Source organism: Oncorhynchus tshawytscha, unplaced genomic scaffold, assembly GCF_018296145.1.
Source record: "Oncorhynchus tshawytscha isolate Ot180627B unplaced genomic scaffold, Otsh_v2.0 Un_contig_465_pilon_pilon, whole genome shotgun sequence".
Lineage (NCBI taxonomy): Eukaryota > Metazoa > Chordata > Actinopteri > Salmoniformes > Salmonidae > Oncorhynchus > Oncorhynchus tshawytscha.
Window position 1 is genome coordinate 80,001 of NW_024609588.1, and position 14,036 is coordinate 94,036.

At 47.8% G+C, this 14,036-nt stretch overlaps 2 protein-coding genes across 2 annotated transcripts in view; both read left to right on the forward strand.

Moving 5' to 3' along the window:
* Positions 1-990, forward strand: part of LOC121845220 (transitional endoplasmic reticulum ATPase-like) — a 33,165-nt gene extending 32,175 nt beyond the window's left edge. The window contains exon 19 of the mRNA XM_042316095.1: positions 111-990. Within this exon, the coding sequence (XP_042172029.1) occupies positions 111-198 (88 nt within the window). The 3' untranslated portion in view covers positions 199-990. The remainder of the gene's footprint in view (positions 1-110) is intronic.
* Positions 991-7,619: 6,629 nt separating this feature from the next.
* LOC121845222 (NADH dehydrogenase [ubiquinone] 1 beta subcomplex subunit 7-like) lies at positions 7,620-12,830 on the forward strand. Its single transcript, XM_042316097.1, has 3 exons — positions 7,620-7,897; positions 8,577-8,745; positions 12,659-12,830. The coding sequence occupies exons 1-3, from the start codon at positions 7,786-7,788 to the stop codon at positions 12,741-12,743; spliced, it is 366 nt and encodes a 121-aa protein (XP_042172031.1). The 5' UTR covers positions 7,620-7,785; the 3' UTR covers positions 12,744-12,830.
* The last annotated feature ends 1,206 nt before the right edge of the window (positions 12,831-14,036 follow it).

Genomic DNA, 14,036 nt, shown 5'->3' on the forward strand with positions numbered 1-14,036 from the left:
ACACACACACACACACACATACTGTACACTCACACTTTCATATGCAAGTATGCACACACACACACAAACACAGACACACTTCTCGTACACTGACCTCTCTCTCTCCTCAGGTTCCCCTCTGGCTCTCAGTCCGGAGGTCAAGGGTCGGGGTCAGGGGGGCAGTTCAGAGACGAGGTAGAGGACGACCTCTACCAGTGAGAAGACTATCACCTCTACCACACCTGCCTGCATATGATGTGGAACTCTGGATCAATTAGACTGTTGTCAAATACGGACAGAATAACTGTTAACAGCACATAACGTTTGTGCTTCTCAGCCTATCGGTGTCTTAGATGTTTCTCATAACAACTGGTACATCATAGCAACTGGTACATCATAATAACTGGTACATCATAATAACTGGTACATCATAATAACTGGTACATCATAATAACTGGTACATCATAATAACTGGTACATCATAATAACTGATACATCATAATAACTGGTACATCATAATAACTGGTACATCATAATAACTGGTACATCATAATAACTGATACATCATAATAACTGGTACATCATAATAACTGGTACATCATAATAACTGGTACATCATAATAACTGATACATCATAATAACTGGTACATCATAATAACTGGTACATCATAATAACTGATACATCATAATAACTGATACACCACAATAACTGGTACATCATAATAACTGATACATCATAATAACTGATACATCATAATAACTGGTACATCATAATAACTGATACACCATAATAACTGGTACATCATAACTGGTACATCATAATAACTGGTGTATTTGAGGAAATTAGAGTCTTTGTTTTTTCTTGGAAGAATAATTTGTCAAATCTGGATGGTCAAAGTACAATGAATATAACTGTGAATGAGGATTGTTGTTCTTATGGTGTCTGAGGTGGTCATCATGGAAGGAATGCCGATTCACATCTGAAATGTAATAAATTGAGAGTTTTCCTTTTTTGATTGTGTTTTACTAATAAAACTACTGTCACATAATAATATCCCTCAATTGGAATACGGAAGAGGAAGGAGGGAAAATAAGAGGCGGAGGGAGGAAGAGGGTGAGGGAGGTGGAAGAGGGTGAGGGAGGTGGAAGAGGGTGAGGGAGGTAAGAGGGTGAGGGAGGTGGGAGAGGGTGAGGGAGGAAGAGGGTGAGGAGGTGGAAGAGGGTGAGGGAGGAAGAGGGTGAGGAGGTGGAAGAGGGTACATCATAATAACTGGTACATCATAATAACTGAGGAGGTGGAAGAGGGTGAGGGAGGTGGAAGAGGTACATGACTGGGAGGTGGAAGAGGGTGAGGGAGGTGGAAGATTTGGGTGATGGGTACAAGGTGGAAGAGGGTGAGTGGAGGTGGGATCATGGGGAATGGGAGGAAGAGGGTGATTGGAGGTAAAAAGAGGGTGAGGGAGGAAGAGGAAGAGGAGGTGGAAGAGGGTGAGGAGGTGGAAGAGGGTGAGGGAGGAAGAGGGTGAGGAGGTGGAAGAGGGTGAGGGAGGAAGAGGGTGAGGGAGGTGGAAGAGGGTGAGGGAGGGGAAGAGAGTGAGGGAGGTGAAAGAGGGTGAGGAGGTGGAAGAGGGTGAGGGAGGAAGAGGGTGAGGAGGTGGAAGAGGGTGAGGGAGGAAGAGGGTGAGGAGGTGGAAGAGGGTGAGGGAGGAAGAGGGTGAGGAGGTGGAAGAGGGTGAGGGAGGGAAGAGAGTGAGGGAGGTGAAAGAGGGTGAGGAGGTGGAAGAGGGTGAGGGAGGTGGAAGAGTGTGAGGAGGTGGAAGAGGGTGAGGGAGGTGGAAGAGAGTGAGGAGGTGGAAGAGGGTGAGGGGGGAAGAGGGTGAGGAGGTGGAAGAGGGTGAGGGAGGGAAGAGGGTGAGGGAGGTGGAAGAGGGTGAGGAGGTGGAAGATGGTGAGGGAGGTGGAAGAGGGTGAGGGAGGGAAGAGGGTGAGGAGGTGGAAGAGGGTGAGGGAGGGAAGAAAGTGAGGAGGTGGAAGAGGGTGAGGGAGGGAAGAGGGTGAGGAGGTGGAAGAGGGTGAGGGAGGGAAGAGGGTGAGGGAGGTGGAAGAGGGTGAGGAGGTGGAAGATGGTGAGGGAGGTGGAAGAGGGTGAGGGAGGGAAGAGGGTTAGGGGGTGGAAGAGGGTGAGGGAGGGAAGAGAGTGAAGGAGGGAAGAGAGTGAGGAGGTGGAAGAGGGTGAGGGAGGGAAGAAGGTGGGGGAGGTGGAAGAGGGTGAGGGAGGGAAGAGAGTGAGGAGGTGGAAGAGGGTGAGGGAGGGAAGAGGGTGAGGAAGGGAAGAGGGTGAGGGAGGTAGAAGAGGGTGAGGGAGGGAAGAGAGTGAGGGAGGGGAAGAGGGTGAGGGAGGGAAGAGGGTGAGGAGGTGGAAGAGGGTGAGGGAGGTGGAAGAGGGTGAGGGAGGGGAAGAGGGTGAGGGAGGTGGAAGAGGGTGAGGGAGGGAAGAGGGTGAGGGAGGTGGAAGAGGGTGAGGGAGGGAAGAGGGTGAGGAGGTGGAAGAGGGTGAGGGAGGGAAGAGGGTGAGGGAGGGAAGAGAGTGAGGGAGGGAAGAGGGTGAAGAGGTGGAAGAGGGTGAGGGAGGGAAGAGAGTGAGGGAGGGAAGAAGGTGAGGGATGGAAGAGGGTGAGGGAGGGAAGAGAGTGAGGGAGGGAAGAGAGTGAGCTTGAATTGGTTGAAGATGGCAAAAACCAATTGGAGATGGTTTGTTAAAGAAGAATGGTAGAAAGCATAAGCAGAGTGAGCCGTAAGCCGGATCGAAGACAGGTGGAGAAATGGAAGGGAATTAGTGCGAATTATAGGAGGTGGCCGGTGTGGTGAACTTCTCGGAGCCCGAGGCTTGATGGTCAGGATAAAGATGAGTCTGTGATGGTAGGAGTGATATAATGATGGTCAGGGTAAAGATGAGTCTGTGATGGTAGGAGTGATATAATGATGGTCAGGTAAAGATGAGTCTGTGATGGTAGGAGTGATATAATGATGGTCAGGGTAAAGATGAGTCTGTGATGGTAGGAGTGATATAATGATGGTCAGGATAAAGATGAGTCTGTGATGGTAGGAGTGATATAATGATGGTCAGGATAAAGATGAGTTGTGATGGTAGGAGTGATATAATGATGGTCAGGATAAAGATGAGTCTGTGATGGTAGGAGTGATATAATGATGGTCAGGGTAAAGATGAGTCTGTGATGGTAGGAGTGATATAATGATGGTCAGGGTAAAGATGAGTCTGTGGTGGTAGGAGTGATATAATGATGGTCAGGATAAAGATGAGTCTGTGATGGTAGGAGTGATATAATGATGGTCAGGGTAAAGATGAGTCTGTGATGGTAGGAGTGATATAATGATGGTCAGGGTAAAGATGAGTCTGTGATGGTAGGAGTGATATAATGATGGTCAGGGTAATGATGAGTCTGTGGTGGTAGGAGTGATATAATGATGGTCAGGGTAAAGATGAGTCTGTGATGGTAGGAGTGATATAACGATGGTCAGGATAAAGATGAGTCTGTGATGGTAGGAGTGATATAATGATGGTCAGGATAAAGATGAGTCTGTGATGGTAGGAGTGAAATGTTTGAAGAAAGTGGACCCCTGTCTTTTGGCTGATCCATATGCGGTTTCGGAGTGGGGGAAAACAGAGTTGGGTGCTGTGGAGTTGGTGAAGGTAACCAGAAGAGGTGGTGTGATAATTGTTTGTGTTTCTGCTGATCAGAGGGAACAGGCGCTCCGCGTTACACAAATGGGGAAAAGAGATGTGAATGGTTTTGCTCTAAAGAAAAGTACACCATTGAAAGGAGTGATTACTGGGATCGCGGTAAATATCAAAGTGGACAAAACAAAAGGGGAAGATTCCCGGGGCTTGTGATGCTCGTCGTTTGGTGCCACGCAGAAAGAGTGGCGTGACAGAGGAGTCATAGTCTGTCCTTTTGAGTTTTCATGTTGAGTCATAGTCTGTCCTTTTGAGTTTTCATGTTGACTCATAGTCTGTCCTTTTGAGTTTTCATGTTGAGTCATAGTCTGTCCTTTTGAGTTTTCATGTTGAGTCATAGTCTGTCCTTTTGAGTTTTCATGTTGAGTCATAGTCTGTCCTTTTGAGTTTTCATGTTGAGTCATAGTCTGTCCTTTTGAGTTTTCATGTTGACTCATAGTCTGTCCTTTTGAGTTTTCATGTTGAGTCATAGTCTGTCCTTTTGAGTTTTCATGTTGAGTCATAGTCTGTCCTTTTGAGTTTTCATGTTGACTCATAGTCTGTCCTTTTGAGTTTTCATGTTGACTCAGTCTGTCCTTTTGAGTTTTCATGTTGAGTCATAGTCTGTCCTTTTGAGTTTTCATGTTGAGTCATAGTCTGTCCTTTTGAGTTTTCATGTTGAGTCATAGTCTGTCCTTTTGAGTTTTCATGTTGAGTCATTGCCCGACAAAGTGATATCAGCATATACAAGTTATCCTGTACGAGCTTTTGTGCCTAATCCATTACGTTGTTACAGGTGTCAAGCAAATGGACATGTGGCAGCAGTGTGTAGGAGGGAGGTTCCTAGGTGTGTGAAGTGTGCAGAAGGGCATGAGACAAAGAAATGTGTAGCATTGGGGAAAGTAGTGGTATGTGTTAATTGTAGGGGAGTCCATGAGGCTGGGGATCAGACATGTGTAGCAGTGGGGAAAGTAGTGGTATGTGTTAATTGTAGGGGAGTCCATGAGGCTGGGGATCAGACATGTCCAGTGAGAGAGGCAGGTTGAGGTTTCCAGGGTTACAGTAGTACAGAGGGTATCATATGCTGAAGCACAGTAGCAGAACGTGGCTAAAATCACTGGGGAAGCAAAAGCCAGTAAAAAGGCACATTACAACCTGTTGTGATCATTTCTTTGTTTCTATAACCCTTTTTGTTCATACACCACCTTGACATACAATAAGGCCGTGACAACAAAATGACAGTCACACGGTGGAGGAACAGTCACACGGTGGAGGAACAGTCACACAGTGGAGGAACAGTCACACGGTGGAGGAACAGTCACACGGTGGAGGAACAGTCACACGGTGGAGGAACAGTCACACGGTGGAGGAACAGTCACACGGTGGAGGAACAGTCACACGGTGGAGGAACAGTCACACGGTGGAGGAACAGTCACACGGTGGAGGAACAGTCACACGGTGGAGGAACAGTCACACGGTGGAGGAACAGTCACACGGTGGAGGAACAGTCACACGGTGGAGGAACAGTCACACGGTGGAGGAACAGTCACACAGTGGAGGAACAGTCACACAGTGGAGGAACAGTCACACGGTGGAGGAACAGTCACACAGTGGAGGAACAGTCACACAGTGGCGGAACAGTCACACGGTGGCGGAACAGTCACACGGTGGAGGAACAGTCACACAGTGGAGGAACAGTCACACAGTGGAGGAACAGTCACACAGTGGAGGAACAGTCACACAGGTGGAGGAACAGTCACACAGTGGAGGAACAGTCACACAGTGGCAGAACAGTCACACAGTGGCGGAACAGTCACACGGTGGAGGAACAGTCACACAGTGGCAGAACAGTCACACGGTGGAGGAACAGTCACACAGTGGAGGAACAGTCACACAATGGAGGAACAGTCACACAGTGGAGGAACAGTCACACAGTGGCGGAACAGTCACACAGAGGCAGAACAGTCACACAGTGGAGGAACAGTCACACAGTGGCGGAACAGTCACACAGTGGAGGAACAGTCACACAGTGGCGGAACAGTCACACAATGGAGGAACAGTCACACAGTGGAGGAACAGTCACACAGAGGCGGAACAGTCACACAGTGGAGGAACAGTCACACAGTGGAGGAACAGTCACACAGTGGGAGGAACAGTCACACAGTGGAGGAACAGTCACACAGTGGAGGAACAGTCACACAGTGGAGGAACAGTCACACAGTGGAGGAACAGTCACACAGTGGAGGAACAGTCACACAGAGGCGGAACAGTCACACAGTGGAGGAACAGTCACACAGTGGAGGAACAGTCACACAGAGGCGGAACAGTCACACAGTGGCGGAACAGTCACACAGTGGAGGAACAGTCACACAGTGGCGGAACAGTCACACAGTGGAGGAACAGTCACACAGTGGAGGAACAGTCACACAGTGGCGGAACAGTCACACAGTGGAGGAACAGTCACACAGTGGCAGAAAATAAATGAAACTACACATTCATTTGATTCATTTGAACATCTGTCTGAGGGAATTCCACAAAGCAAATATTGCATGTAACAAACCAGTTCCATGACATACAGCACGGTCCAGCAAGTTCATGTTTTCTACAGTTTACTGAACAACTACTGATTTAAAACCATGAAGTTACCTCAAGTCAACACAAAGACAACAGCAGCACTGCCTCCGCTATTCCAGCACCATTTCAACTTAAACATTGAAACATCATCAAATCAACTAGGTTATAATACAGTGAAACAAACTTAAAGATACCAAAACAATTTAGTCCAGGGAAATGTTGCTAAATTTATTTAACTAGGCAAGTCAGTTAAGAACAAATTCTTATTTTCAATGACAGCCTAGGAACAGTGGGTTAACTGCCTGTTCAAGGGCAGAACAACAGATTTGTACCTTGTCAGCTCTGGGATTTGAACTTGCAACCTTCCGGTTACTAGTCCAACACTCTAACCACTAGGCTACCCTGCCGCTCTGCTGCCCATGTGGTTGTCCATGGTACTGATTTTGGTCTGTGTGCGTGTAAGTAGAAAAAGAAATAATTAGTTGAACACCAATGCCATCCTCCTCTCTTTCAACTTGGAAAAACTGTCTATGGCTCTGTCATACTGTATGATTTTAGTTTTTGTTTTCATAGGCTACCTAGCTAAAATACTTGCTAGCTTGACTTCCCCACATGGGCAACAATCATATCAGCCCAGTGGCACAATATATGCATTTATGGTTAGATAAGAGTCGCCATCATAATCATTGGCCTGTACAGAGAATTAAGTCAAAACCACTAGTCCAAATCCCCATCTCCATCCATGGCTTTAGGAAAGGGCAGATTTAGCAAATAAATACAAAATAATGTTTTGCTTTGGATGTGATTTGATAGGTGTGAAACCAAATCCAAACTGGCCTCCCTTGGGGGGCGTTTTGCTGCGCTAGGACAACACACAGTTTCTATTTAAAAAAAAATCAAGGGAGGCAAAACGCTTGCTGGCATCAATCAATCAACTGCTACGGCGGCAACATGTCATACTCGTTTGGTCCAAACAGCATCAGATACATGGACTACCCATACTGAGACAGAGAGGCACTGTTTCCCTCGCTCTGATGATTTCTCCGGCGAGACTCAGCCACTTAAGAATTGAATGGAAATTATGAAAACACAGAGATAAATTATTTTATAATTGTTGAACATTTTTGGGTCAAATATTTAGGGAAGCCTGCCATCCCTTGGCATATATGAAAATACACCACAGCTGAGGCAGATGGGTTGAAGGGGAAGGATACTGAGAGGATTCGTGTGAGTATGGATGCCAACCGGCATCGAAGAAGAGGAAGAAGAGCGCTTGGTGGAACCAATGTCACGCATGGTGCTGTGACCGGGGAGGTGTTTCACTCTAGTACGGCTCGACTTGTTTATTTCCGTTGCAGAAAGGAAGTAGCTCGTTGGGTCTTGTGGAGGTGACCGAATGGCATATTTATTCTGTCAATCTTGAATTAGTTCTCTCCCGGAGTCGTAGGAAACACCGATTATTTTATTTTCATTGTGAAAAAAATACCGTTAGCACCATGGGAGCTCACCTCGCGCGGCGGTATATCACCGAGACGGAGACCGAGCCTGACCCTGCGAAACCGTTTGGCTTTGACCCCGAATTCGGCTTCGACGAGAGGAAAGAGAGAGGTGTGTATAGTTGAGACTGTTTTGGTGTGACCGTACAGGAGTATGGTTGCAAAGTGTCTGCTGGTAGACTCATGTTATGTCCATGGAAAGTAAAGTCCGCTAGCAAGCTAACTGCAACTAGTAGTGGCTTGCTAACGTTACCCACATTTGGCTAGCATGATATGTTCCCTATTAAATATAACTTGAGTATTTCGCCCCCTTTCCATTCGTGTAAAGTGTTTATATTTTAATGAATAAAACTGTCAGTTCAGACAGCAAAATAGTTGTGAACAGATATACCCCGTCCTGTCAAATTCAGTCATAAATCCCGGGTACATCTCAATAATCCAATGTCTTCCTCTCCTCGTCTCCTTTCCTTACTCTGTGAAAGAGTAGTTGCTTGCCAGCAGTACAAGAGTTTCTCGCATACATATAATGCATTACGGAACATGCGAGGCTACACTTATACACATCTCAGGACATAGCCTACTCCTTTCCTTGTTGACAATGTTAATTTTGTATGTCCCCCCACTAGATGGTCCCCCCCCCATTAACCCCTGGGGTAACTTGTTATCTTGACCCCCTGGTAGAGATGGTGTCCTCCCCCATTAACCCCTGGTGTAACATGTTGTCTTGTCCCCCTGGTAGAGATGGTGGCCTCCCCATTAACCCCTGGTGTAACATGTTGTCCCCCTGGTAGAGATGGTGGCCTCCCAGGCCCAGATGAACCTGGCCCAGGTCCCTGTACTCCAGAGGGACTACTGCGCCCACCACCTCATCAAACTCATGAAGTGTAAGAGGGACAACTGGCCCAACTTCCTGGCCTGTAAACACGAGAGACACGACTGGGACTACTGCGAGCACCAGGAGTAAGTATCTGCCTGGTTCTAGGAGTAGGTATCTGCCTGGTTCTAGGAGTAGGTATCTGCCTGGTTCTAGGAGTAGGTATCTGCCTGGTTCTAGGAGTAGGTATCTGCCTGGTTCTAGGAGTAGGTATCTGCCTGGTTCTAGGAGTAGGTATCTGCCTGGTTCTAGGAGTAGGTATCTGCCTGGTTCTAGGAGTAGGTATCTGCCTGGTTCTAGGAGTAGGTATCTGCCTGGTTCTAGGAGTAGGTATCTGCCTGGTTCTAGGAGTAGGTATCTGCCTGGTTCTAGGAGTAGGTATCTGCCTGGTTCTAGGAGTAGGTATCTGCCTGGTTCTAGGAGTAGGTATCTGCCTGGTTCTAGGAGTAGGTATCTGCCTGGTTCTAGGAGTAGGTATCTGCCTGGTTCTAGGAGTAGGTATCTGCCTGGTTCTAGGAGTAGGTATCTGCCTGGTTCTAGGAGTAGGTATCTGCCTGGTTCTAGGAGTAGGTATCTGCCTGGTTCTAGGAGTAGGTATCTGCCTGGTTCTAGGAGTAGGTATCTGCCTGGTTCTAGGTGTAGGTATCTGCCTGGTTTTAGGTGTAGGTATCTGCCTGGTTCTAGGTGTAGGTCGAGGTTTAGCAACACATGGAGTTTGTTTCTGGCTTTACTGAACACACTTTATGGTTGCATCCCAGCCAGTGTTTTGAGTTTAAATCCCACTGGGGTCATGTCCAATGTTCCCTGTTTAAATCCCACTGGGGTCATGTCCAATGTTCTCTGTTTAAATCCCACTGGGGTCATGTCCAATGTTCCCTGTTTAAATCCCACTGGGGTCATGTCCAATGTTCCCTGTTTAAATCCCACTGGGGTCATGTCCAATGTTCCCTGTTTAAATCCCACTGGGGTCATGTCCAATGTTCCCTGTTTAAATCCCACTGGGGTCATGTCCACTGAGCAAGTCAGGTCTTGTGAGCAGAAACTTGAACTTTCTGTGCAACTTCCTGTTTACAGTGAACACTGAGGTTGTACCATCAGTTTTAGACAGTAGCCAATAGGTTGTATCATCAGTTTTAGACAGTAACCAATAGGCTGTACCATCAGTTTTGGACAGTAACCAATAGGCTGTACCATCAGTTTTAGACAGTAACCAATAGGTTGTACCATCAGTTTTAGACAGTAACCAATAGGTTGTACCATCAGTTTTAGTCAATAGGCTATTTGGCATAATGTACTCCTATCAGAGTGGCCTACCAATAGAGAAAATCCCAGAACATTTTCACATGGAAATAGCCTTTGATTTCTATCATGTAACCTATAGGTGTGGTTCAATGCAGGCCTACAGTAACCTACAGGTGTGGTTCAATGCAGACCTACAGTAACCTACAGGTGTGGTTCAATGCAGGCCTACAGTAACCTATAGGTGTGGTTCAATGCAGGCCTACAGTAACCTACAGGTGTGGTTCAATGCAGACCTACAGTAACCTACAGGTGTGGTTCAATGCAGGCCTACAGTAACCTATAGGTGTGGTTCAATGCAGGCCTACAGTAACCTACAGGTGTGGTTCAATGCAGACCTACAGTAACCTACAGGTGTGGTTCAATGCAGGCCTACAGTAACCTATAGGTGTGGTTCAATGCAGGCCTACAGTAACCTATAGGTGTGGTTCAATGCAGACCTACAGTAACCTACAGGTGTGGTTCAATGCAGACCTACAGTAACCTACAGGTGTGGTTCAATGCAGGCCTACAGTAACCTACAGGTGTGGTTCAATGCAGACCTACAGTAACCTACAGGTGTGGTTCAATGCAGACCTACAGTAACCTACAGGTGTGGTTCAATGCAGACCTACAGTAACCTACAGGTGTGGTTCAATGCAGACCTACAGTAACCTACAGGTGTGGTTCAATGCAGGCCTACAGTAACCTACAGGTGTGGTTCAATGCAGACCTACAGTAACCTACAGGTGTGGTTCAATGCAGACCTACAGTAACCTACAGGTGTGGTTCAATGCAGACCTACAGTAACCTACAGGTGTGGTTCAATGCAGACCTACAGTAACCTACAGGTGTGGTTCAATGCAGACCTACAGTAACCTACAGGTGTGGTTCAATGCAGACCTACAGTAACCTACAGGTGTGGTTCAATGCAGGCCTACAGTAACCTATAGGTGTGGTTCAATGCAGACCTACAGTAACCTATAGGTGTGGTTCAATGCAGGCCTACAGTAACCTATAGGTGTGGTTCAATGCAGACCTACAGTAACCTACAGGTGTGGTTCAATGCAGACCTACAGTAACCTACAGGTGTGGTTCAATGCAGTTTTACAGTAACCTATAGGTGTGGTTCAATGCAGACCTACAGTAACCTATAGGTGTGGTTCAATGCAGGCCTACAGTAACCTATAGGTGTGGTTCAATGCAGTTTTGCAGACAGTAACCTACAGGTGTGGTTCAATGCAGACCTACAGTAACCTATAGGTGTGGTTCAATGCAGGCCTACAGTAACCTATAGGTGTGGTTCAATGCAGACCTACAGTAACCTACAGGTGTGGTTCAATGCAGGCCTACAGTAACCTATAGGTGCGGTTCAATGCAGGCCTACAGTAACCTACAGGTGTGGTTCAATGCAGACCTACAGTAACCTACAGGTGTGGTTCAATGCAGGCCTACAGTAACCTATAGGTGTGGTTCAATGCAGGCCTACAGTAACCTATAGGTGTGGTTCAATGCAGGCCTACAGTAACCTATAGGTGTGGTTCAATGCAGGCCTACAGTAACCTATAGGTGTGGTTCAATGCAGGCCTACAGTAACCTATAGGTGCGGTTCAATGCAGGCCTACAGTAACCTATAGGTGTGGTTCAATGCAGGCCTACAGTAACCTACAGGTGTGGTTCAATGCAGGCCTACAGTAACCTACAGGTGTGGTTCAATGCAGACCTACAGTAACCTACAGGTGTGGTTCAATGCAGGCCTACAGTAACCTATAGGTGTGGTTCAATGCAGGCCTACAGTAACCTATAGGTGTGGTTCAATGCAGGCCTACAGTAACCTATAGGTGTGGTTCAATGCAGGCCTACAGTAACCTATAGGTGTGGTTCAATGCAGGCCTACAGTAACCTATAGGTGTGGTTCAATGCAGGCCTACAGTAACCTATAGGTGCGGTTCAATGCAGGCCTACAGTAACCTATAGGTGCGGTTCAATGCAGGCCTACAGTAACCTATAGGTGCGGTTCAATGCAGGCCTACAGTAACCTATAGGTGTGCGGTTCAATGCAGGGTTCAATGCAGGCCTACAGTAACCTACAGGTGTGGTTCAATGCAGGCCTACAGTAACCTACAGGTGTGGTTCAATGCAGGCCTACAGTAACCTACAGGTGTGGTTCAATGCAGGCCTACAGTAACCTACAGGTGTGGTTCAATGCAGGCCTACAGTAACCTACAGGTGTGGTTCAGGCCTACAGTAACCTACAGGTGTGGTTCAATGCAGGCCTACATTCCATGAAGCTGGCTCCGCCTACAACAAAATCAGACTCAATCTTGCATTGAAAAGGGTCTGATAAGTTGATTCAATCAGAGACAGAAACGTTGATCTATATAGTGCAAACTAATGGGGGTGAAGTCCAATCTCTTGAGTCTGTGCGGGCTGTCATTTCTTCTGCTCTGCTGTCCTGGAGGAGGTGAGTGGCCGCGCACAGCTTAGAGGGAACAGGAAGTTGACTTGGCAGTGGTCATGTGGCTTTCCATTACAGTACAAAATGGCATGTATTGTTATCAAAGAGAGTTGATGCGTGTGTCTGATGGTCACACGTGAATAGAGTTGTCAGACTTGTAGTAGTAGTACTGCCATCTGAGGTCCTCCCCCATCAAATCCACTTGAACGCCCCTCTCTTCTCTCTCTGTGTGTGTCTGTGTGTGTCTGTCTGTGTGTGTGTAGCTACGTGATGCGTATGAAGGAGTATGAGCGGGAGCGACGGCTGCAGATGAGGAAGAAGAGGGTGGAGGAAGCCCAGGCAGCTTGAGCATCATCATCGTCATCGTCATCATGACCTCTAACCCCTCTGTGTACATACCTGCTGCTCTCCACAATAAAGAGCTCCATGACTCTAGCCCTGAGCCACCCGTCTCTTTGTTTGTTTCCTGGTACGTTACGAGCCGGGGAACCACACAGGAACCAACGTGGAGGGACCGACCCCAATCTGTCCAATAGAAATGCTTGTTCTTGTTGAATACACCCCAGGTAGCAGGAGGGGTGTGTATCAGAGCAGGGTCTGAGCCAGCTATCTTGACAGTGGGGTGTGTATCAGAGCAGGGTCTGAGCCAGCTATCTGACAGTGGGGTGTGCATCAGAGCAGGGTCTGAGCCAGCTATCTGACAGTGGGGGTGTATCAGAGCAGGGTCTGAGCCAGCTATCTGACAGTGGGGTGTGTATCAGAGCAGGGTCTGAGCCAGCTATCTGACAGTGGGGTGTGTATCAGAGCAGGGTCTGAGCCAGCTATCTGACAGTGGGGTGTGTATCAGAGCAGGGTCTGAGCCAGCTATCTGACAGTGGGGTGTGTATCAGAGCAGGGTCTGAGCCAGCTATCTGACAGTGGGGTGTGTATCAGAGCAGGGTCTGAGCCAGCTATCTGACAGTGGGGTGTGTATCAGAGCAGGGTCTGAGCCAGCTATCTGACAGTGGGGTGTGTATCAGAGCAGGGTCTGAGCCAGCTATCTGACAGTGGGGTGTGTATCAGAGCAGGGTCTGAGCCAGCTATCTGACAGTGGGGTGTGTATCAGAGCAGGGTCTGAGCCAGCTATCTGACAGTGGGGTGTGTATCAGAGCAGGGTCTGAGCCAGCTATCTGACAGTGGGGTGTGTATCAGAGCAGGGTCTGAGCCAGCTATCTGACAGTGGGGTGTGTATCAGAGCAGGGTCTGGGCTATCTCTGGGGTGTGCCAGCAGGGTATCTGACAGTGGGGTGTGTATCAGAGCAGGGTCTGAGCCAGCTATCTGACAGTGGGGTGTGTATCAGAGCAGGGTCTGAGCCAGCTATCTGACAGTGGGGTTGTCGACAATGCAGCTTTTAAAAGGTGATGTTCCCGTGTTTGTAGTAGAGATCTCATTCACGCTGAACATGTCGGCTCTATCGGAACATTGCCTTTAAAAAGCGGCATTGTCAACAACCCGCGGTCTAACATTTAGGCCTGGATTCCAATCAGATCGCGTGTCAACCAGCGTTGGCCGGATCCACATAGCTGATGTTTCCACGGTGTTGGAGGTGTAGTAGGAGCTGACGAATCAGAGGCTGCTATTGACAAACCCCTTATCTGTGC